This window comes from Perna viridis, chromosome 9 (assembly GCF_037379345.1).
Source record: "Perna viridis isolate PV_CMFRI_1.1 ecotype Kerala chromosome 9, ASM3737934v1, whole genome shotgun sequence".
NCBI lineage: Eukaryota > Metazoa > Mollusca > Bivalvia > Mytilida > Mytilidae > Perna > Perna viridis.
This window is the reverse complement of record NC_142453.1, coordinates 19,281,146-19,307,345: the sequence shown is the minus strand read 5'-3', so window position 1 is coordinate 19,307,345 and position 26,200 is coordinate 19,281,146. Positions and strand designations below refer to the sequence as shown.

The 26,200-nt window shown below is 34.2% G+C and overlaps 1 protein-coding gene across 1 annotated transcript in view; it reads left to right on the top strand.

Annotated features, from left to right (window-relative positions):
• The first annotated feature begins 1,722 nt into the window (after positions 1-1,722).
• Positions 1,723-26,200, top strand: part of LOC148607212 (uncharacterized) — a 30,542-nt gene continuing 6,064 nt past the window's right edge. The window contains 16 exon segments of the mRNA XM_088543507.1: positions 1,723-4,270; positions 5,215-5,230; positions 7,143-7,206; positions 10,605-10,691; positions 11,045-11,168; positions 12,099-12,230; positions 12,805-13,102; positions 14,601-14,738; positions 17,418-18,570; positions 19,220-20,417; positions 21,268-21,924; positions 21,927-22,618; positions 23,395-24,058; positions 24,469-24,585; positions 25,172-25,476; positions 25,857-25,979. Of these exon segments, the coding sequence (XP_088399633.1) occupies positions 11,123-11,168; positions 12,099-12,230; positions 12,805-13,102; positions 14,601-14,738; positions 17,418-18,570; positions 19,220-20,417; positions 21,268-21,924; positions 21,927-22,618; positions 23,395-24,058; positions 24,469-24,585; positions 25,172-25,476; positions 25,857-25,979 (5,523 nt within the window). The 5' untranslated portion in view covers positions 1,723-4,270; positions 5,215-5,230; positions 7,143-7,206; positions 10,605-10,691; positions 11,045-11,122.

The window sequence follows — 26,200 nt, the reverse complement described above, 5'->3', positions numbered from 1 at the left end:
AGAATAGTAGGTTCTAACACGAGTCTCTATTGCAGATCTGAGATTTCTTGCACGAGTGTCAGCAATATCCGTCTTTTGACAAGTGGAGCGTAGCGGAACGAGTGAAAAGACGAAGAATTCCTCATGCAAGTGGAAGAAATCCCAGATCAGTAATAGATGACGAGTGAAAGAGCTTATTTCTTCCGTTTTACAACCAATATCTTCGGAATTACAATAAAGGTCAATAAGCAATTTGCAAAAAATATGTGTCGCATTACTGGGTGCCCACTAACCCCATGCGATTCACAGTTATCACTTCGAAAAATATTCTGTTTTATGGTAATTAATTCTTAGTTTTTTGTATGATTTGAATTTATTAATATACATTGCCATACAAAGGTGTGGACCAGCATACAAAAAGTTGGATCAATGAATTAATTGGCACTCTGAACTTTACTGGACTACATATATTTTGTGTGGTGCTATTAGTTATTTATGTTAAGTACTTTAGAAAACATTAACCAGTTTGTTATCGTATTATAAACCACAGCATCCTTATCATTTAACACTTTCAAATTATAATGACAGTTTCAATAATGTGTCTCAGTTACTTATCAATGAATTATGCTAAGGGTTAAGTTAGGGTTAGATTCTTTCTTGTCTGTTTTGCTATAGTCTGAAAATGTACAGATTAGACTTTAGTTTTTTATAAATCATGTAACCAACAAGTTGTGTTGTTATAAACTTAAATACATCACAATTTCTGGCGACGAGGATTTTAAGTGAAATGTTCACGAATTCAGCAAACTTCTCCGAATAATTTCTGCGAGACGTTTGTGGTTCGATTGAATAAAAGTATAATGGCTGGTTACATTGGAAAGATTGAAGCTTTTGAAGAGAGTATTGAATCATGGGAATCGTATGTGGAAAGAGTTGAACAGTACTTTAAAGTGAACAAAATAGAAAATGACGTGAAAGTAGCTGCATTACTTATTCTTATCGGAGGTAAAACTTATACCTTAATGAGAAACCTGACTAGCCCATAGAAACCCGCGGAAAAAACATACAAAGACATTGTTAAGATTCTGAAAGATCATTTGCCTCCAGAGCCTCTTCAAATTGCAGAGACATCGATTTCGACAGCGTACCCAACAAGAAGGCGAAAATGTAAATGCCTACATGGCCGCACTACGGAAGTTAACTAAACATTGTGGATTTCAAGATTTAAACAATACTTTGAGAGACCAGTTAGTGTGTGGATTAAAGAACCACCAAAAAGAGACTGTTGTCTGAAGCAGGATTGACTCTTCAGAAAGCAATGGAAATTGCATTGGCAATGGAAACAGCCGCAAAAGATGCTGACCAACTCCGAACACGAGAAACAGTTGGACTAAATAAACTGAACGCAATCAGTCATTCAAACAAAGTTCTCAAAAACAAACAGGGTCCAAGTGCTATAGATGTAATGGATTTAATCATCGTGCAAAATGAGTGCAGATTCATAGATGCAACTTGCTTCAAGTATAAAAAGAAGAGTCATATCCAGAAGGCTTGCAAGTCCACCGAGAGACAGAGGTCTTTTCAACCACGACGGATACCAGTTCATGCGATAGGCGAAGATGACTTAACTCATGAACTTGACAATCTCGACATCAACACAGTTAGAAATAAAAGTGTAAACCCTATCTGGATTGAACCTATTGTCGGTGAAAAATCAATTAAGATGGAACTAGACACCGGTTCCGCACTATCAGTAATAACTGAGCGTGACTTTTGTGAAAGCTGGTTGTCACCCGCTATTTGGTCGTGAATGGCTCCAATCGATTCAACTAGACTGGAAATCGCTTAAATCGTTGAATAACATCGTCGATTTGACACCGCCAAGGTCGTTGGAACAAATGCTGAAAGCATATCTGACCGTATTTGATGAAGGACTAAGTAAAGTGAAAGGTATGACAGCTAAGTTTAATTTCAAACCAGACAGTTGTCCAAAATTCTGTAAGGCCCGACCAGTTCCTTACGCCTTGAAACCGAAAATTGAACAGGAATTACGAAATCTCGAAGAAAAAAGAATAATCAAATCAGTGAAAAATAGTGAGTGGGCAACACCGATTGTCCCGGTAATGAAGGAAGATGGAAAAAATGTTCGTATTTGTGGTGACTTTAAGGTCACAGTGAACCCCCAACTTGCAGTGGATCAATATCCGTTACCTAAAATTGAAGATATCTTTGCATCATTAGCAGGGGGACGAGGTTTTCTAAAATCGATTTACGAAATGCATACCTACAGTTGGAGGTCGATGAAGATCATCAGAAATATCTCACAATATGCACAAGCTTGGGAATATTCCGCTATACACGCATGTGTTTTTGTGTAGCGTCTGCACCCGCAATTTGGCAGCGCACAATTGATCAAATTCTATGTGGATTAAGTGGTGTTCAATGCGTCCTTGATGACATGATAGTCACAGGTGAAACCGAGGAGGAACATCTTGCTAACCTTGAGAATATGTTGAAACGATTAAGTGAATATAATCTAAGAGCCAATCTTGATAAGTGTCATTTTTTCAAAGAGAGTATGGAATATTGTGGCCACGTTATAGATTCAAGGGGATTACATGAAATGTCAGATAAAGTTGAATCAGTGCTAAACACTCCAACACCTGAGAATACTACTAAGCTTAGAGCTTTCCTTGGATTGATAAATTATTATCACCGATTCTTACCTAACATTTCAACAGTGGTTAAACCGTTAACTCGACTGCTTGAAAAAGATAGAAAATGGAGCTGGGATAAGCAATGCGAGTCTGCATTTCTCGAAGCGAAAAAACTAGTGACATTTGACTTAGTACTTTGTCATCATGATCCAAAGAAACCGATCCGTCTTGCTTGCGATGCTTCGCCATTCTGTGTTGGAGCCGTCATTTCACATATCATGGAAGATGGAACTGAGCGTCCGTTAGCATTTGTATCTCATACACTGACATGATCTGAGCAAAACCGTTCTCAAATCGACAAAGAAGCGACTGCAATCATTTGTGGAGTCAAGAAATTCCACACATACGTATTTGGTAGACATTTTACATTGATAACTGATCATATGCCTCTTGTGTCCATTTTCAACCCTAAAAAGGGCATTTCGTCAGCTACAGCTGCCCGACTTCAGCGTTTTGCAATATTTCTTACTGGCTATGATTATGATATTGAATACAAAAACACTGAACTTCACCAGAATGCTGATGGGTTGTTGCGACTGCCGTATGAAAATTCAGAGGACACTAAAGATACCGAGTTCATTATGACAGGATGGACAAAACCAGACGAAATTTTTTCAAGCATAATATACACGTCGTGATGAGCTTACTGTGTACCAAGGATGTATACAATGGGGAATACATGTCGTTATTCCGGTTAAAGTTAGAAATGAAGTGTTGGAAATGCTACATTCAGGACACCCTGGTGTTGTACAAATGAAAGCTATTGCAAGAAGCTATGTGTGGTGGCCGATATTGAACATTTAGCTAAACAATGTAAAGGATGCCAGATGTTCGCGAAGAATCCACAAGCTGCGCCATTGCACCCGTGGGAATGGCCTACCTCACCGTATGAAAGAATACACATTGACTTTGCAGGACCTTTTATGAACACTATGTTTCTAGTAATAGTCGATGCACATTCTAAGTGGGTTAAGGTTTTTATAATGAAATCGACTTCGTCGAAACAAACAATTGAAATCTTAAGAGAAGTATTTTCCAGAAACGGAATTCCAAAGCAAATTGTCAGCGATAATGTTCCACAATTTGTGTCAGATGAATTTCGAAAATTTGTTCTATCAAATGGTATCAAACACTATCGCTCCGCACCGTATCACCCCGCTACCAACGGATTGGCTGAAAGGTTCATTCAAACTATGAAACAAAGTTTGGGTGCCATGTCGTCTCAATCAATTTCACTAAATGTAAAACTGGCTAACTTTCTGATAACTTACCGAAACACGCCACACAGCAAAACAAATGAAACTCCCGCAAAATTGTATTTGGGACGCAACATCCGTACCCGCTTGGATTTGCTTAAACCTGACATTAAAGGTTATGTAGATGATAATCAATTTAAGAAATCGTTTGCAGGAAAAGGAAACTGAGAAACTTTGACGGTGGTGAAAAAGTAAACATAAGAAATTACAGAGGAGAAGAGAAATGGAAAACGGCAGAAATTGTTAATAGATCGGGTCCGTTAATGTACGATGTTAAAACTTCTGACGGTGCAATTTGGAGAAGACATGCCGATCAAAGTAAGGGTTAGATTCTTTCTTGTCTGTTTTGCTATAGTCGGCAAATGTACTGATTAGACTTTAGTTTTTTATAAACCATGTAACCAACAAGTTGTGTTGTTATAAACTTAAATACATCACAAATTACAATAACAAAGTTATATTTGTTTTACTTTGTCCCTCTTTAATATTTTCTTACGAATAAAATTTGTTTTTTTTTACCGAATTGAAAATTTCGTCACAGGTCCACGTTTTTTCCCAAATAGTTGCATGTAAGGCCAATGACAAAAAAATCTGACTAATATGTTTGTAGAAAGAACATATACATTTGACATTTAATACCGATTAAACATTGGTTCTATGACGTATTTTGTACTTTTCATGAGAAATAACTATGTACTGTATATAGTTTCATTGTCAATTTTGCCTATTGTAATGGCGGACATACCATCTCATATCTAATTCAAAATAGACATGATATTGATAAGACAACTTTTACGGTCAATTGTTAGATTGTGTGTTGTATTAAGCTTTTGTCCCCTTTCAACATCAGAAAAGTCTATATTATGCAGAAACCTGTGATGGTAGTGATATCGAGTGTCATTTGGTTTGTAATGGGAAATTAATGTCCGGATAAAGCGTACATCTGATTTCAATGTAAAACAAGTACGCCTATATACTAAAAATGTATACCTATCGGAAGTTTGCAGAAACCGAGGCTAATACACATGCCATGATAAATCAACTTTATTGTCACGCACTCAACAGTTTTTGGATGTCAGCCAATAAATAATCCATACTGGAAAGACACACAATGACTAGATCAAAGCAGATTTCATGGTAACACACACACAAAAAAAAAAGACGCAAGAAGAATATTAATCGTTTATTTATTTATTGAATATTAAGTTTCGTTCGGCGATAAGATAGGCCTTAACAACATTTGGTTTCTATTTACATTTCAGAAGCAAAGCAAAACAGGTAAGTTTGGTATCAACTGGAAATTTACATCCTCCAACTTCATCTTAGAATTAATCTTAACCCATACGTTTTAATGGCTAAATGAGTACTTAAGGAAAGTGGAAAGATTTTTTCTACAATATTTTGCATGTATTTATCTAGCACCGCGTACCGGTGTGTGCTATGTGATAATTATATGTGTCTTCCTTAATTTTCACTAATATATAAAACGAAAGAAGTAATGTTACGGAAAAAAAAATATTTTCTTTAACCAAACGTGCAAATATGTAAAGTAAAAGACTATGGTATTAAAACTTTTCTTTCTTAACAAAGAACGAAATGAATAAAGGTAGGGAAAAGTAGTATGTATATATGTTCGTTGGTATCTTTCTCCGCTGTTCTACCTGCTATTTCCAATTGATTTATCCAAATCGAAGCATAACCTTTCAAAGATAGTAAGCAAAAGGCTGTCATTATCTTTTTAGAATTGATGTTGTCTGTTGCGATTATATTCGTTAACGTCTTAGCTTATGTGTTTAAATGTAAAATATTCCTGCAATACATTTGGACCTATTAATTATGGTTATGATTAAGTTATGATTTACAACCGCTAGAACTAAAAATGGATGCTGTTGCTCGTAAGGGTAAAACAAAAGTCAGAGTATGGTGAACTTCAAGTGCTCGCAATCGTTTCTATTCCAATAACAGATCATAAATGCATTTCCTTTAAAAATGTGAATATGAATTTAGTTTATTTTGATTTTAATATGAATGCTAATTATATTGTCGGTATTTGAAAAGTAATCAAGGAAACCAAAATTCGAGAGAAAACGTTAGGACAAAGACTAGAGAGGAAAAACAGACACATACACCAAATTGAAAATAGTATCTTGATCACGATAAGGAAAAAGAACAGATAGTGAGTATCATAGATACTCGGGTCAATACCATGCAATTAATGACGGTATCGTTTGTCAATCTTCTCAGCCGATTCTGTCCTTTAATTTTACCAGACTCGGTCATATTTCAAGAACCAGAGAGAGTTCTGACTCTACTATGGCAACCTCTTCAGATTTTTGTTTTAAATGTGTTAGCTCAATTTCTCATGATAAGCATTCTGTATACTGCATTGTTTGTTTTGTTTTTGTCTTAGTTTACATTATAAATGTTGTTACCAGCTTTGATTGAACCGGAACATAATTCAGGCTTAGGTGCCATCTTTTGAAGTCATGAACGATTAATACTTTGTACAAGAAATTACTGTAGGTTCCATGGCCAGAAGACTAAATATTAGTAAGTGTTGTTTCATAATTTTATTAAAAGGAAGCAGAAAGCGTAAGCAGAAAGTTAAAGACACAAAGTTTCCGTTTAGCTGTTTTATGCTCGTTTGAATTATGTAACAGGTCATTTGTCTACACTATTGACAGTTAAATCAATAGTTTTAACTCGGAAAATGTAAATACAAGATCAGAAGAGTTTCCATTGGTAAACCATTAAAGAAACTCTTCAAAGTTCGAACAATCGATATCAGTTTGATAGAAATCAAACTATTTGAGGAATGGTGCTTCTTTAATCTGTCGTATTAAAGACAGTCAGGTATATCTTTTCAGTTTAGTTTTAACAGTGGACCTTTAAAACTATTAATACGTTACAGTTAAAGAATATTAATAGAAAGAGTAAATATGTTTTCTAGATTTTTCAAGACATTGTATTGTCATTTCATTTATTTTATTACACTATACCTCATATATCACAGTTTCTATATATCTTTAGTTTTTACTTTGACAGGAATGATCACATAAAAGTATGATTTGGTGAATTTGTAACCACTATACAATTGTATTGAAAAAAAAAAAAAAAAAAAAACTGTTTACCAAAAAAAAAAAAAAAAAGAAAAGATAACGTTTGGTAATAAATCATCTTGTATTTTCAGTTGCTTCATAAAATGATTTTACCCGGAAAAAGGTGTGATTTCATTATTGGAACCATCATTCTAGGTAATGCTGTAGATTGCATTTAACAAAAAGTAATTGAAATTATGTCTATTGAAGGAAAATGACTTACAATTCAAATCGTTGAGAGGGTAGTATACTCATCAAATGTTTTAAAGTTTTGGCTTAGTAGCGCAAAAATATCACTTTTTGACACTTTCTGGCGCTAGAAATTTTACGGAGGCCAATGAGGGTTCTTCGGAACAAAATTGTTGTCATTATGACTGACTTCTCAACAAACCATGTCCAATTATGACAATGTTATTAAAAAATTATATCAGTAAGTCATCGATTAGGTCCAAACCTTATTAAAAAACGATATCAGTAAGTCATCGATTAGGTCCAAACCTTATTACAAAATGATATAAGTAAGACACCGATTAGACACTCCGATATAGTTGTTTTGATGTAGCTCTGTCTTTATTTCTAAATAGTCAATGAGCCAGATACTCCCCAGTTCCTATCACCGGCGGCATTTTCGAGACTACATCTTTAAACTTGATTATTATCTATAGAATGAGAAGTTATCTGTTTTTTTTCAAATGGTAATTATTGCAAGGTATCAAAAAATATTCAAAGTATACTACGCGGTGAATTTTGGAATTATTTTTATTTTTTCAAAACAAGATAAATGTGAATATAAAAGTATGACCTTACAATATACAAACAATATATTATTGCAAAAATTGTGAAAAATAAACAAATTCTACATCTCAGTTTCCTTTCGTATTTTGTGAATTTCGACATGCAACTTCAAATAATTGCTTTTAGACGATGCATTTTACTTTTGTAATAGATTGTAACAAAATTGTGTTTTTTCAACTAAACATAGAAAAAATGCCATTCCAGGTATCGAAATTTCACATTTTTATTTTTTTTTTGGGGGGGGGGCGTTGTTGGGCAACAGAGTATTAAGCTAAGTTATTGAAGATATAGATATCCTGTTTTAAAAGAACTACAAATTGCAAGTCTAAAACCTTTCTTTGCTCACATAGACATATGTCAGGTGAGCAATTGCCATCACTTGCCGTCGTTACCTTTACTTCGAACATCTCATATGGAACCACTGGACAGAATTTAGTAAACTTCGACGTGATTCGACGATACGGAATCCTGTACAAAGTATATGCTTCGATGTTTTACCCATTAAAACATGGCAACCATTACTAATAAAGAATAAATGGGGAAAGATATAGGTTTTCGCATATATCTTAAAACCATTAGATTAAACCAAATTCTGATTGTAACAAAAGTGTTCAACATAATGAGATCTATTTTTAGCCAAATTTTGGTGAAAAACTTATGACCCACGTTGGAGTTATTGCCCTTTATGGACTTATTTGTTGTTTATTTTATCAAATCACCTTGAAAAATCTTCTTCTCAGTAATTACGAGACAAACTAATTCAATTAAAGTTGGTATAATTGTTCCTTAAAGTATTCTGCACAAATTACTGTTGATAAGCCTTTTGTTGGAGTTTTTTGCTTTTTTATGTTACTACTGGATAGAATTTAATGGTAGTTGATATGCGTATTTCTTCCTTTTTGAATTTTCATCCAAGAAAAACTATGGCCACTTACCCAAAACATGGAATGTGACTAATAAAGACAAGGCAGCGATTCAGGTGTCGAATTCTAAAAAGGTCATAAGAGTAAAGCTGATCTTAAGTAATGATGTCATAACCGAAAATAGCGTTGCGATGTCATAATTTACGATCAATTTCACACTTACGACTTTTTGTGAATTCGTCAGTGATGCAGCTACCCGACTCGATTCATGGATACCGTCAAATGCAAAGTCAATTCTTTCACATTAAAAATAAAATATCAATATTTAATTAATAATGTGAAAATAGTAGGAGCTATCCGAAATAGACAAACTATATAAATATTATACAATATAAAGCATAAATTATGGCATTAACTATATATTTGAAAACGTCCGTAATTAATCGTGAATTTTATACAACGAACTGACCAAACATTATCGTTCCAAAAATGAACTGAAATGTGTCTTTGTATAATGGTAATGCCCTCACACGATAGTAGTCTGATTTACAATTGCAATTGACAGACTAATGTAGTGAAATATATGACTTAGGTCTTTTGACAGCTATGCCAAGGAGTTATTTGAGTACGGGTCAAATTCGGTAGGTATTCAATTTGGTAAGGCAGAAAAAACCCATTGAAGACATATTGTCTCATCAGTAAAATGTCGACCGTTAAACTTCTGTTGTAATGATCTCCAATAAGGTTAAACATATTTCTAACTAAGAAGCTTATTTAACAATATCCGTGCTCTACAGTCAACGACCGTATACATATCACAGGCTCGACAAAAATGTTTACTATTGGAAAGTCGAAATCTTCACGATTTTTGTAAACGTTCGATTACCTAGATGTACGTAATTATTAAAACAAGGATTTTTAAGAGATAATGCATCTTCAAAAGACAGAAACTGAAATTGAAAGACTGGGATAGCCTGTAGTAGCCCCTGTAGGAACAAATTGATAAATAACCCATTTCCTTGAATAAGCGATTGTGTCGTAAGGATGGAGTATTATAAGATCTATATCTATAACTATTTTGCGACGTTGACTTTTATTGAAAATATTCATCACATTTACACAACTACAGCAGGGATTAGATAGATTGTCTACAGTTTAGATGTTCTCGTTGGAGCCGGTCTCAAGCTCTCAAAGCCAGATTTCTTCTCTCTGTAAATGAAATGGCCTGTTCATGTGGTGATATATTTTGTTTAAGAATCCCAACTATCAATGTCAGCTTCATTAATGTGTACATAAATATGATGACTCTTTATAATTGTAAATTGTTGTAATTGATGTCAAATCGATGACCGCTCATTCTTTTGTTTGACCAATCCTTTGTTTTACCATTATAAGTAGGTCCACATAGAGTACACTCACGAGCATAAAAAGATTTCTTAAAGTGCACTTTCGGTCGTCATAACATTTGTAGCGTATGACTTGTTAGACTTGTTTTGTCAGATGTTAAGCCGATTGTTTGTTGTTGAATCTGGGTCTTTTATCGCGTTTAAATGATATGACACTCATAAAGAAAGGAAAAGAATTAATTTCACTGCTGTTAAAATACAATGTTAAACAATATAAATAAGAACAATTTTGTAAGTTACTATGAATGCACACATGTCGGACATATCAGAAGGTAATTTGTTTAAATATAAGTAACCAAAAGCCTTAATTTCCTTTAACAACCATACATAATTGTTTTCAAATTTATCCCAAATCTTTTCTTGAGGTATCCGGAATGATAATAGTTCTCTCTATTAACAAAATCAGAATATGAAAATGATATTTTAACATTTGCGTTCATAACAAACATTGCTACCACAAAAACCTATATTCCTGTACTTTCTATCATAGGTGTATTAGTGGACATTACAAAGGGGGGGTGTTTCCATTGGGGTACGTACAACAGCAACGGTGATGATCATCATCTCCATGAAACAGGTAATATATATGGAGAGAGAGAGAGAGAGAGAGAGAGAGAGAGAGAGAGAGAGAGATGATCTAGCACCACCACAGCATATCTAAGATACTAAATGTGATCTCTTTCTTAAACTTGAAAAAAACCAAAACAGAACAATAGAGAAATACATTGTTACCTACGGTTCTGATTTTTTACTTAAAATATTTTGCGGTTTCTACTTTTGCTTGACGAAAGTTCGTTAATAATTTGTATGAATGTTGTCTTAAATGTTCAAATATGAGTCCATTGGATTTCAAGATTTGCAATTTAGGTTTCATGGAGTCTTTTATTTACCAGTTTGTTTCATTGATTTATCATTGGCCATACATAAAAGTTTTAGATTGTCCAAAGTCACGCAATTGTCTTGAGATGAAATGCACACTCAACAAGAAAGATCACTGTACCAAGTGAAATGGGACAGTTTATTACAAGTTGGTGGATGGAGCCTGTGAAGTTTGGTATTCTTGATATCATCGCTTCAAGGAGGTAGACTTAGGATAAGGACATAACTCATGAAATCAGTGATATGTTTGTATTATATTCAATTTCACCAAAGCCTTTCAAGCTTTCATTTGAAGAAGAATAAAATGAATCCAGGTTAATAAGATGCTTACATAAGACTGATGAAAAATGCTGAATACAAAAGTTCCAATGATTTTTAAGAGTTATGTCCCTTACCCTAGGTCTACCTCCTTAAAATCATTGTCGGATGAAAGTACCTCCCATTTGTTCTTAAGTGTACATAATTAATAACTACAGTTTGTATCTAAATTTCACATCATTTTCTTGATAATAATTTTTTGTACAAGATCTTTCCAATGACAAAATTTCAACAAATATGTAATGAAAAAAAAATAAATAACTTTTTCACATACCCCCACACACGAAGAAAATGTGAAAAGGAGAAAAAAAAAGCAAGACAAATTGTTTAGATAAAAGAGCTGCTACGGATAAACTTTTTTAATATCAATTCAAACAATTAATTATAAAAGGAATTTTGTTTGTTTGTTTGTTTGTTGGGGTTTAACGATAAAAGGAATTAGAAGCTCAAGGTATTGGGAAAAGGCTCGAACAAGTTCAACTGGGGTCAACTACAGACGATGCATTAGTAATTAGGAGATATCGAGAAGTTTACCTTAGAATAAAACTAAATTGATTAGCGGGATTGGGTATGCATTGGGTTTTCTAAACCCACGTTCTTCAACTTTGTCGTACATTTGTGTCATTAACGGAGATAGGGAATTCACATATTATAACATATCTCATACTGAGTTCTCGGACAAAAATGCTATACAATTAACCATATGTAAATGCATATTTTACCTTCCTTAAGCAAGTCTATGATAGAAATCATGATTGTAAAAAAATATTTGTTTTTTGTTTAAAAGAGATGTGTTCCCATAAAGAGAATTGGTGTTGGCCGGGGATTTGCAGCAATGGACTTGTGTCTCAGTGTTCGTGTATGGATGGATTTACTAGAAAAAACACATCCCTAAATTTTGGACAGGCTCAATGTCAGCGTTAGTAAAATATATTATAGTTTAAAAATAGAAAGTGTCTAGCAATTTAAACATATTCATGTTAAACGTCATGATTACGTAACTCATATTGAAGTTAAGACATTTACCGATGGATGTAATTGGCGTTGAACATTCTAAAAAAATGAAGATATTGGGAGATGTTTGTTTATAGAAACCTTATTAAAACTGTCGATTGGTCTTATTAACCACTTTTTTGTCAACGTACCTCCTCTTCTAAAAAAAGTACACTTCTAACTTGTTTAATCGTTGATCAAAAATATGTACAATTAAACAGTGTTTCCAGTATAATGATACCAAGTAGAAAAGATAGGTATCATGAACTTTTTTTACTTTTAACGATCTTCGTACACATTTTGCGAATACTGAGCTTTGTGTGGTATGTTACTTTTTATGATCCTAAAAGCATGTGCATCGACATTTTGCTGTCTATTTTAATGTACAGATTAATGTACATTACATAATTATATGTTGAATTTGAAGGTAAGTATTTTTACACACCAATGTCAAGTAAGATTCAGTGTTAAAGGTTTTTATCTACATTTATATATTTCAGACACAAATAAACCAAGTATTGAAAGTTGTCAAGTAAGATTTATATCAAACGGAGGAACACAGCGCCTCTCCAACGTAGGATCATCCGCATGCAACCTTCAGAAAGATATTTATGGACGACTTCAAGTACAAAATGTTTCGATCGATCTGTCTACAGTTTTTGAAATTATCATAGATACCCATGTCAGTAGACCGCCTTATGTCTCTCGTGAGATATTTGGTATTACTGATGTGACAATTCATTTAAATAGATATACGGTTACGGGTAAGTTTAGTACAATGTTAGGAAATTTCAATTGATATCTAGAAATCATGGTTAAGAATTATTGCGTGCGAGATGATTTCGCTATAAGATTATTTTTAAGGCTAAATGAAGCAAAAATATAGAATTAGCGATATTTGAATTTTATAAGTCGATGAATAAAAACACAAAATTGTAATATTTTTTTTTTGAAATATATTAAGAATCTTAAGTCAACGGGAAGAGAGGAAAGGAAAAATTATCTTTAAACACGTGTACAGCATGTTGAAATTTACAATATATATGTCTGGAATTTTTGTATTTTAAAAAATAAATATGTTTGTGAAAATATGCATTGATTCCTGTGCATTTGAATAGGACTGCTATAGCTAGAGTACTTCTATTGTAACAGTTGTAATTATAGAGGATGTGTAGCAATGCAGGTTCCTTGGAGCCTCTTGTTAAAGAATAACAACGCTTAAGTTTGATGAATGTATGTTCAAAGAAAAAAAAAGAAAACAAAACATTTGTGTGAAATACATGTATATATTTCATTAACATATTGTAATCAAAGGTACTGCAAATACACGCTTCATTTCTGTAATGATTTATGTTTGTTGGGGTTTAACGTCCGAGCAGCAATATTTCAGCTTTATTCAGACGATGAACATGAAATTGATGATAAAATGGACATGAAATGATGATGAAATGAAAAAGGGATGGGACACAAGGACAATGGGGTCGACAAATTTTGATTGCCACTGGAAATAGGGAGAGGTGGGTAGGGTCGTGCAATTTAGCCTCCTGTGGCGGAGCCCTATGGTTCCTACTCCGGGAGAATACCACAGTAGGGTTCTTTAACGTGCGAGGAACGTGGCATCTTTCCAAAGACGGTGCACCACTATGGTTTGCGGTCAGGTTTTCCGTATTATAGCCTGACAACCCCAGCATGTAACACGCCAGTGATACCCCATTCCACCACCTGGGGCACAGATCCTAGTTGCTCTGTGGGCAGAGCGCCCTAGTCCCCCGGCTAAGGTTCTGAGCACTATTTAGTCGCCTTTTACGACAAGCTTAGCGCTGCTGCAGGCCTATTCTTTTAACACCCGGACCTGCACGGGGCCTGTAATGATTTAAGAATTTTTTATGTTCAATGAAAATTTTGAAATAGCACCCGAGTGTAAAATGTGTTTGACGGGACCCCTTTGTCGGGGAGCTGTATAATTGTTGCTAGACTAATACCGAATTGTACTCAGTTGCAATATGACGGGTGCCGCTGGTGGAGTAGGACCTACACACCCTTCCAGAACTCCTTATGCTTCCGGTTTATGTTCATATTGCTAATGCTTTTGTTTTTTTGTGTTTCGTTTTGTTTTCCTTATCCTTATCTATTTTGGTATGTTGCGTATTTAGATCGTTTTGATTCCCGTTTTCATGTTCAAATCATGTTGTTGACGTCGACGTTTTTGGTCTATCTAACTGCTGTTCTTTTTGTCGCAAACATCAAATTAACATTTCTATTTATTTGATCACTAACATTGTTGTTATGTTACCAGTATTGTTCTTTTTGAAAGCGAAACAAGGAATGTTGTGTCAGTTCCTATAAAAAGTGATCATGCATCAACATCTCTAATTACTAGTTTTATACAGAAAGTTAATTTAACAACAATTGAATCTTTGGATAACGGAGAAAGGTAATGTAAATACAATCATGTTCTAAATTCCGCGATTTTAACAACGTAGGCTGAGACTTGTATTTGAGGGAGACATAACAGAAGAATATCAATATAAAAGTTAAAGGAATAACAAGTAAGATGGGCGAACCATGACTGGCATAAAACGAATAGTCTCTGTCTTGGTTGAAATAAAATTTTGTTTGGACCTGAGCCGTCTTCCTGGTGTTCTTTAAACAAATGAAGACTGGCTACTTAAATATATTCCTCTTTATGGTATGGGTTTACCATATTCGTTAAACCCGTGAATGATGTTGACCGCGGAGAGGAAATGCATAGTATATAAAAATAGCTTATCAAAATTAACCTATAGCTATACTGAGAAAGAAAAATGGGAATGGATACATTATATCTAATATAATAAGTTATAATAAATTATTTTGAAGAAGCACTCCATTTAATAATCCTGCAAAATGTGATTCACGGTTGGAAAGCCGTTTTTGATATTTTGTTAATTTCGTATAACTCGTGCTCATAGGAGATAAAAATTGTATGGAATGCACTGTAGAACACAAAATTAAGGGAGGTAACTCTGTAAATGACACTCAAATACAATAGAGGCTTTCGGATTTTCAATGTTGATTATCTACTAAGAGCAGGCAGATTTGAATGAATAATTACACATTAGACAGGTACTGTAGACTTCATCGTTCAATATGATAAGTCAAAGCAACTTTTCATTCTCAAACATTTAAGAAGCTCAATAAACCTACAAATATAAACACCATTTGCTTAAAAAAACTATTTTGAGTGGACACAATAATAAACGCCTAAAACACAATTCTCTTAATTTTGGATAGGTATATCTTCACAGCGATATTTTAAATGACTTTTCATGACTTTGCAAAATGGACATTTCACGCTTAAAATTTACACTATTGTTTTCGCATTCGTAGCCGTCATTTTTCTCAACTATATAGAGATCCAAGGTACCCAATTATAGCACGGTTTATTTAAAGGATTTAACATGTACATTTAGGCTACTAGGTTTAATATAACGCATTAATTGGACAAAACCATACTCGTAGTAAATGTATTGAATAAGAATAGCTAGTATTGCTTGCTAATTTCTCTGTAAGTACACATATCAGGCAGTTGGTGAATAATAGTAAAAAAATATATATAAGTCTGCCCTTGAAATTCTATTTCATTTCCGTTTTAAGTATCGGTAGGTCGATGTATAATTTATATGAAATGCTTTGTAATGTTTCTATCAAAAGAAGATAACTCAATTTCCCTTGTCCTTCTTTGAACTCACTTGTTTTGCCTCTGAACACTCTTCTTCGACAAAAGAAATGTCAAGTCATCTTCTACAGACTACAAACTATGTTCCCACATTGTCAAATTCTTTCTTTTTGTGAGCATGATAAATTTTGTTTTTAACATGATAACAACGGAAAATACCACTAGATATCATATTACACTTCAAATTTTATGGTGTTCATTTCAACAATGTGTCATTGGCAGACCCATATTTTACACGTTTTGCCATTTTATTACAAGTAATATTGATTAGCAAAGACTACACCGGCAACCAAAAGAATGCAATCCAGTGACAAAGAGCAGAAATGGAAAACAGACATAGACAACAAAGAACATAAAATAATTAAAATCATACATACAAAGCAACTAAAGCAAATGAGCAACTCGGACTCCACTAAAAATTGGGAACATCGACAAGAAGCACCAGTAGGATAAGCGCCCTTTGCTTTTCTAGAAACACCCATCGAAGTAGACGAGATAGGAAAGGAAAAACATGACAGTTTTCATGGCGCAGATGGTTACATCGTAGCGATCAACGAGTTCATGATGACGACCATAAAACTTCTATAACAGACACAATTGCAATATAAACGAAGGAATTAACGGACACGTTCATAAATTATACAACAGACACTGTGAAGTCAGCCTCATATCTTGACCTACACTTAGAAATCGATGGTAGAGGAAAACTACTGACCAAACTTTACGACAAACGTGATGACTTTTCATTCAGAAATGTCAACTTTCCTTCCATCTGTGGCAACATCCCTTCAGCACCTGCGTATGGAGTGTTCATATCACAACTCATACGTTATGCCAGAGCTTGCCGAAACTACGCAGACCTTTTTGTATCGCGCTAGAACTCTAACAAATAGGTTTCTAGAACAGGCTTATGTTGCTACAAGATTGAAGTCATCACTACAGAAGTTTTATGGTCGTCATCATGAACTCGTGGATCGTTATGGGGTATCCATCTGCACCAAGAAAACTGATTTATTCAACGGGTCATAGTTTTCCTTTCCTCGTTTATCTACTCCGGATTTGACTTTTTATGAGCAACTCGGCGGGTGTTTCTAGAAAAGCAGAGAACGCTTACCCTACCGGTGCACCTGGTCCACGCTCCCAGTTTTTAATGGAGTCCGAGTTGCTCATTTGCTTTTGTTATTTTGTATGTATGATTTTAGTTACTTTATGTTATGTGTTGTGTATGTCTGTTTTCCATGTCTGTTCTCTTGATTACTCTTTCATAACTGTTACATTTTCGCTTCTCGTTTGTCGAAAAAAAATTTTGATATTCTTAGATTTTATTTTGACTGTTATTTCGGCTTGGAATTCGAATATTGTAAATGACAACCATTTCATTTTATTTTACTGTAGCTTATGCTTTGATATCGAAATTAAGGGTGGAGGATACCTCGTATCGCATAATATTGAAGATCAGTCGGAGAGAAATGTCTCTTATGACAAAGTACAAGCAATGAAAACTCTGTGCTACTTATTCGATAATGAACCTCCTTGTCACTGTCATGAACAAAATATTTGCACAAAAGAACCACTTGAACTCTCATCTAGATTAACAACATCAAGGGAGATAACTATCGACATGGCAGGATGGATCGACCCGATACCTTTTGGTGGTTCTAAAGCACAAACGTCCGGTTTAGAAAACTTCGAAATAAGCATATATGAGGTAATACCTTCTACAATGGATACTTTAATGAGGAGTCAACATTCAACAGGAACCTCTTTAAATGTGAATACGACAATCACCTCCCTTAACATTTCATTACCAGATAAAAATCCAATGTTGTATGCCATTCTTTTGGAGGTAAAAGACAAAGCTGACAACGTTATGCAGGCTAGGCGATTTGTTTTATTTGACAATAGTTCAGCGATAAAAATCAATCAACTTCATCCATTGCAAGTGGTTTCTGCTTCCAAGAAAACTGGATATAAGTGGCAAACTAACCATGAAAAACTGTGTTTCTCATGGAAAGGTAGATTCTACGATGATCACTTTGTAAAACACAATCCATTTTGGTCCATCAAAAAGGACACAAACAAGATGATATTAGAAAATTATGACCAAATCTCGGGTATATTGTCTGTAAAGGGAACAATTAATGTTAACGGGCTGAATGCTTTTTATTACACCTTATTAAGAAATGGAAAGTTCATAACTTCTGGACGCGTAAGAAACTTTACGTCGGAGGCATTTTGTTCGAAGCAAGAAATGACTGATGGAGATACGATTTTGATGCAAATTCAAGCAAAGGACATTATGAATCACACTCTGAATGATAGTATTTCGTTATTTATTGACCGTTCAGTGCCAGAAATAACTGAAATTTGGCTTCAAAGGAAAAATCATCAACAGCTGTATGTGCACTATAGCACCGATTTGTCAAAGATGTCAATTCAGTTCAATGCATTTGATAGTCACAGTGGAATACGGGAAATTAAATGGGCACTTTGTACCTATGAGAATAGGACAGTTCTAATCGAGGAAAGCATTGGCGTAGATACTACAGTAAGTAATTTCTTTTTGAGGTATGTTAAATTGATAAAGCAAAAAAGGCACACATAAACAGTAACTGTGAAACAAAATAAAAACTACTTTTTATCTTAACATCACACCTTGTCTATTTTAAATAAACAAAACAAAACTTAAAATGTGCTCAGACTTGTGGTGCTTTTATGCCTCCAAATGGCCTAACTTTCTCGATTTTAATGCAATATCAGACTTAAAGATTTAAAGTTCTATCCGCCCTTTCAAAAGTAATCATTTTCACAAAATAACTAAGCTCACATGTTCATAAATAACCACGTTGTTTGAGCCAAGAAATAAGTAGCACAACAAAACCTTTGAAGTACCAAAGATTTAATTTCTTGTATTTCTTGCAACTGCCAGTGTAAATCATGGGCTGGTTCGGTTTTCACATTTAATAGCATTACAAAACATTCTTTTGTGTGAAATATATTACTCTAATTGATTTAATCCATAATGCTGCCATTATGTTAACAAAAATAGATGTAGTTTTATAAAATTTGGAATATTTCAGTTGCAGCAAAAGGTATAAAAAGTATAAATAGTATTAATTTCTTTAGCTTAAAAGTAATCAGTAATATGAAATAGAAGAAAAGAGAAATTCACGATATTCCTTTACATGTTTTTACAGGGCACACTCGATAATTCCTCGTCAGTCTATTGTCCGATGATTGGAAACTGCAGCAAAATGCTCTTTGTTGCTAACTTAACGAAACTTGCCTCTAAAAATAAACATTTTGGACACCATAACAGAAGATATTATTTTACAGTAGAAGCCATGAATAACGCTAACATGCGTGCATTTGATCATATAGATATCCTTGTTGATGATTCACCACCGGAAGTTGGTGTGGTCTTTGAAGGTTCTATTGGATCTCAGGATATTGACTATACCAGCAACAATAACATTGCAGTACATTGGCATGATTTTATAGACCATGAAAGTGGAATTAACCACTATAAAGTCGCTATAAGTAATAGCTGTCTTAATAATTTAGAAAAAATCGAAACTGGTGAACAGAATGCCGCCATTGTCAAAGAAATTGTTCAAAATGCAGTAATGTTTAGAATTTTGAAAGAAGGTAAATATTTTGTGTCAATGATAGCATTCAATAATGCAATGAGACCTTCAAAAGTTGTTTGCTCTGACGGAATTACTCTCGACAAAAGTTTACCGATAATTTCAAATGTCTCTTTAAATCACGCAAAGACAAAAGAGTCTGTTGGATGTTTGAATGGTAAACCATGGCTGATAACAGAGAACCTGTTTAAAGTTGCCTTGAAAAGTAGTCTTTGTTCGCAGGTTTGCATCAATAGTACAGATGCCACCATACTAACCATACTACCATCCAAAAGAAGGACATACGGTGATGAGAAATATATTTCTAACTACATCTGCTCCAATCTGACCATATACCATAATGAATTTTTATACATACCATCTGATTTAATCGACCTATCTTGGAATATGTCGGAAGATAAAAGTCAAATAGGCAATGTCTACGTAGGGTTTGGAAAAGATCGAAGTACCATCGAGAACCCTGATATTTTGGGTTATATCAAAGTTCATCATCCGTCACAGTTTGTGAAACATCATCCAGATATATTTGGTGAGGGTATATTTTACATTTTTCTTCGGGTTGTAAACCAGGCAGGCTTAGAAAGGAAGGTATGGTTTAGACCAATAATCGCTGATGAAACTCCCCCAATGTGTTCCGTAGATATACAACCTATAGTGAAGAAACAAAAAGTAATATTGAAGTGGGCACAGACAGAAGTATTTGACCCGGAACAAATTGAAGAAATAGGAAAGGCTTTATTCAGATTTGGTAATTTGTGATAACTTAAGTTTCATTCACATAATGTAATCTTTTTATTAAAACACCTTTGTTACTAAAGAAAGGAAAACTTAGACATATACACTTTATACTTAATATCTTTTCATACTTGGTAGGATTCAAAACCATTTTCAAAAACACAGCACAACAGGGTTTCAAAATGCTGAAACTATTAACTGACAATATTTTCAGTGTGGTACAAAATAAATCGGTGGACGAATGTATGAAGTTTTCATATCATAACTCAAACGCTATGCCACAGCTTGCTTTTATTACAGTGCAAGATATTTCTTATAAACGGTTTTCTTTCACTTGATTATATTGCTACAACATTAAATTCATCACAGCAAAAGTTTTTGTAGTCACAATGAACTCGTAAATGGTTATGGTCATATGGCACGGAAAAACTTATTTTCCCCGTTTCATAGATTCCTTCTTTCCACTTCCCTCGTCATGCCATTTTATGAGCCACACATTGGATAATTTCAGAAAAGCAGAAGTTCCTTACCTTTCATGTACCAGTGCACCTGGTCCATGTTCTCTGTTCTTAATGGAATCTGTTCGGTCATTGATTTTTGCTTTCTTGTGCGTGTTGTTGTGGTTATATGACATTCTCTGTTATGTATATCTTCTTTTTAATAACCTGTTGATTTCCCTGAATTATTTTCCTATTATCATGCTTTCTTTGATTGTCATTATTTTTTTGTGAATATATGAAATTAAAATGTTTCGATGAATAATCAATTATCTCGTTGGAAATATAAATATAAAAATGTATTACCTTTTTGTTATTATATTCTGATTATCTTTTAAAATGTATTTAAAAAAATGTTTTGAACAGGTACAGGAAAAAAGGTCATCACACCTTTCTTGGAATGGAACATACACCAACATCATAATTGTGGTTCAAGCGTCCAATGTATCAAGTACCCAGTCAGACCATTACAGAAATATGACTCCAAATATGGGTCTGAATTCTATGCACAACTCCATTTCTACAACAACGCAGGACATTTCTGCAGTGTGAAAACGCGACCGTTCTATCTCCCGTCATTGTTTCCACCTCATGCTGGTGTGGTCTTAGATATTATGGCCAATAATATGCCTAATAACCATGATATAGACGTCATTTTGAATACCAATGAGTGTTGTGTTGCATGGAAAGGGTTTGACCACAACGACAAAGTTCAGCTTCAATTAGGTCTAGGAACCTCTACTAGGCTTGACGATGTTATGCAATTTCATAACATGACTTCAATTGAAATGCATTATATTTGTGAAACCGTTAATCTTACCTATGGCCATCGATATTATGCGACAATCAAAGCCTCTTGCTCTGGTGGTACAACAATGGCTTCTTCAGACGGCTTCGTTGTACTCAATGAAATAGATGTTTTGTCTTCAATGTCGGTATTTCTCGGTAATGAATGCATAGATTCCATGAAAGCAACTGTAATACATGGCGCATTGTATACGCAGCTTGAACTAAAACGAATTTAGAAATAGGGAAACCATACTCATTGTATTCGAACTTTGACATTAGTGTAGACCAAACAAATATATATACCACAAACGTTCAAAGAATACCTGGTTTTCAGGTCGTTACAATCTTTGCTTTTGAAGAAGTATACAGGATTAATGTTACTTTAAAAATTCCTTTTGGACAAGATGTAAATGATACAATTATAGATTTGTATCAATTTAATCCATTCCAACGGACTCAAGTATCTCAAAGGTTACTTCAAATTCATTGGAATTTGGTGCCGAGGTTTGTCAACGTTGTGACAAATTTTGAGACAGCTATTTGCAGATCAGAGGAGGACAAGTGCCTAAATGATGAAGTCTATTTAAAGGTAGGGAAAATTACATCTGACGACTTTATTGGTCACTTTCCACCAGGAACGTATAAAGCGTTCGTAAAGCCATGTTTTGGACAAGTATGTGCATCAAGAGCTATCTCGAAGGAATTCATCGTCGAGCAAAATTATAGTTCAGATTTTGAAATCAATGTACGGGCCACTATGTACGAATCAAAATTACATATTTCTCTTACTATAGGGATGTACATTTGTTCTGTTAACGAGTCAGCTTTAGGATATAGATGGGCCATTTTTCAAGACAGCGAAGGGCATAGGATGATATCACCATGGAAACTAACCATCAGTACAGATTCCAAGAGGAATATTATTGAGGTAAGAATTAACAACAAGTATTTGTATAAAAATACAAATAGCAAAAGACTGAAATGATTCAAGCTTCTGATTTGATGTGGAATCTAGTCTTCAGATTATTGGATGTGTGCATTTAGGAAATTTTGAGAAAGCTAGAACATGCATCTAAGTCAAAGCAGTTCGACTTGTTTAATTAATCAAACTTTTCTATGGGTTATGTTTAGTGTGCTTTTCTCCATTAATTTCATAAAAAAGTGATATATTTTTTTGGAATTTTGTCGCCTCTCCTGTTGATCTTGCATGAAATGAAAAAAAGCTTTAAATAAATTTTCTTTTGTTCTTCTTTTTCTCAATAAGTAAATATTTATGTCAACATTGATTCATTAGCAGTCTTTATAACAATCAGGCAGAAGGTGATACATGCATGTAAAACAGTTACTAATCATATATTCAGTCTTAGTTGATCATTAGGTTCTTGCACTTAAAAAAAAATTGTATGGATTATTTGGCCGTTTGCAAGAGTTATCGTTCTTGATTTTGTTTGATTTGGTGGATTTTGGTAAGAGATGAATGCATGATTTTCTCAAAAATACAAATCTGAATACAGAAATGATTGTTTTTATGTAAAAATATAGCATATGTAGATTGAAAAAGGCACCATTGGTTTGGTGGGTTTCATTTCTGCATAACGAATTACTTTACCGTTTGGAGTGTCTGAATTGTTAATGGACTGGTACTTGAATAGAAATGTCAAACACAGGTATAATGTTAAAAGAATTGTTAAACCTTTTGTTTAGGATGACACCTGGTTTGATAGCATGTCATTTCCTTATAAGACTACGTACAGTTGTGTAATTCCGATTTGTACGACCGGGATTAAACCAAGTCAGTGTTCACCAATCAAAATCATCAGTGATCCAAATGAATTCTCAAAAGAGTTTATATATGATTTGAATCTTAATGATCCCTTTTCAAAAGACGTGTATTTATACTACCAAAGTACAAACATTGGATCTAAAATGGTACAGATTCACAATGCTGAGATGGACTTTGCTGATAGAAACGTAAAGATTGGAGGATTGATTTTGGGACGATATTACAATGGAATAACATGGTACCTAATGACGAAACGTAACTTTCCTAGATTAGCGTGTTCATACGACAGTTTCTGTTTATTAACGAAGAAAACTGTTGGTGGGTTAATAGATTTCAACTATCAGCAAATGAAGAATAACCAGATCTTTTACATTTGCGCCGAATCCTCGGCATTTCAACTTTGCAGCAATGGTTTTCTTGTTGATAATAGTGCTCCAACAGGAGGTATTGTATTTGTTGAAACATATAATGGATACGTCATAGACTGTACAAAACTAACAATTCGATGGACTGGGTTTATGGGTAACACAAATGCAAAGAAACTGGGCTACATGTCCGACATTGAAGGTTATAGATATGCTGTTGGTAAGTAAAACGGTTATGAATTGGTTATTATTTATTGCATTAAACATCATAAAACTGACAATTATAAAACCAACATAATTTAGATACATGTAGTAGGAAAAATAGCAAATAGTAAACTTATCTAAATTCTTACAATAACTAAATGTTACTCTTTTGGAATATCTGTCGGGTAATTTATAAATTAGGTATCTAACATTTTAGTACAGCGCTTGTTTTCAATATTTATGTTTTTGTACGTAATGATAATGTCTATGCTGTCAGAGTATGCTGCAATGGTACCAAAATGCCAATTTGACCAATGCTACATTTTGAATTGCTATTTAACTTTAACATCACTTTAAAATATTAAAATAACATTGTACTAGTTAGATCTACACCAAATATGTTAAGAATCAATTGTCTCATAATAGGAACTAGTATTGGATCAGATGATGTTTTGCCGTTTACAACAGCCGGATTGTCCAACTCTGTTACAGTTTGGGGTCTCAATCTTATACCCGGACAAACCTATTTTGCAACAGTAAGAGGTATTGCCTTATTGATTTAAATTGATAAGCTTTTCCATATCTAGTCTTAGTCTCCGAATTACATTCTTAGGATTTCTCCTGCACACACACACACACACACACACACACACACACACACACACACACACACACACACACACACACACACACACACACACACACACACACACACACACACACACACTGCTTGTTTGTCTACAACCTTCAACTAGATATACATTTTTCATCTACGTTTCTGTAACTGTATACAGAAAAATATTAAGTCTGCGCTTCACTAGTTAGTGTTTTTGCTTTTAAATGCAGTAAGTCCAAAACAAGAAAATACATGTCTACATACACCTGTTATTAACTTGTAAAATATAAACTCTTCTGATAAGATTATTTTATTGTGATCAAACAAAAACAAAAACAAAAACAAAAAAAAAGTTCGGCTGTTTAGGTGTCCTTTTCCTTTATCATGTTCTACTTGTATTTGATTTGCATTTAGGTTCATTCGTTTCTTTTAGATGTGGCCTATTTTATTTGTTTAATTTACATATGTACAGTTAACCAAGCCACGTCAAAAGTTTAATTTATATTTCAACAGCCTTTAATATCCTGAACCGTACTGTCGATTCCTACTCTGATCATGTGATATTCGACCCAACTCCCCCACTACGTGGAACAGTTAAAGTTCAAACGAACGTGCATGGATACGTTGGAACGAAAACAATATCCGTATTATGGTTTGGGGTAGAAGATAAGGAAAGTGGGATCAGATCGATTGAGATAGGACTTGGATCACAAAACAACTCCGATGATGTCGTACCGTTCAACAAATTTGTTGATTTTGCGGAAATAAGTAGCGAAGGAATAACTCATGATGGACACGCATATTTTGCGATTTTGAGGGTATGAGTTTATATAATGTTCCTTCTTGTTAGATATCTGGCCTTTAAGTTACTATTCCACATATTATACGTTGTAATAATAGACAAAAAATACGAAAGCTGCTAAACAAGTAGCATGTAGTCAGTATGGCAGTGTCTCCCACACAACATTTATCACTGTTTGTAAATCTTGACAAAGGGAAAAATTTTGTTGAAGTTGAAGAGGGAGGTTACTCACACTTTGAAACCTTGTGTAACCCACCAGAGCCTTCAGAAATGCCTGTACCAAGTCAGCACCATTGCTGTTGTTTCAAATCTTCTGCTCTTTGAGTACTATTTGACTATTAGTAAACTACTACTTGTTATAATTCCACAGTATCGTAACTTTTTTTGCTCTTACAGGCCACTAATGGAGCAGGTTTGCAATCATACATAATGTCCACACCTTTCATCTTAGACATTTCACCGCCAAATAAAGGTCATGTCATGGAGGTCAGACCTGGTAATAACATAACCATGGTCAGTGTAAGTGAATTAAAGAGAATGAAGCGTACTTAGTACCAATCTTATCGTATAAATTATTCAGATTTGCTGATTTTTCCTTAACAACTGAACCAGCATATGTTTAGTCTAACAATGACTATTGTTTTACAATATTTTACTTTTACGTGAACATCAAAAACCTACACTGGAAATCGAATGGTCACTACGAAACGAGACATTTGTCTAGCTACTAAACCTATTTT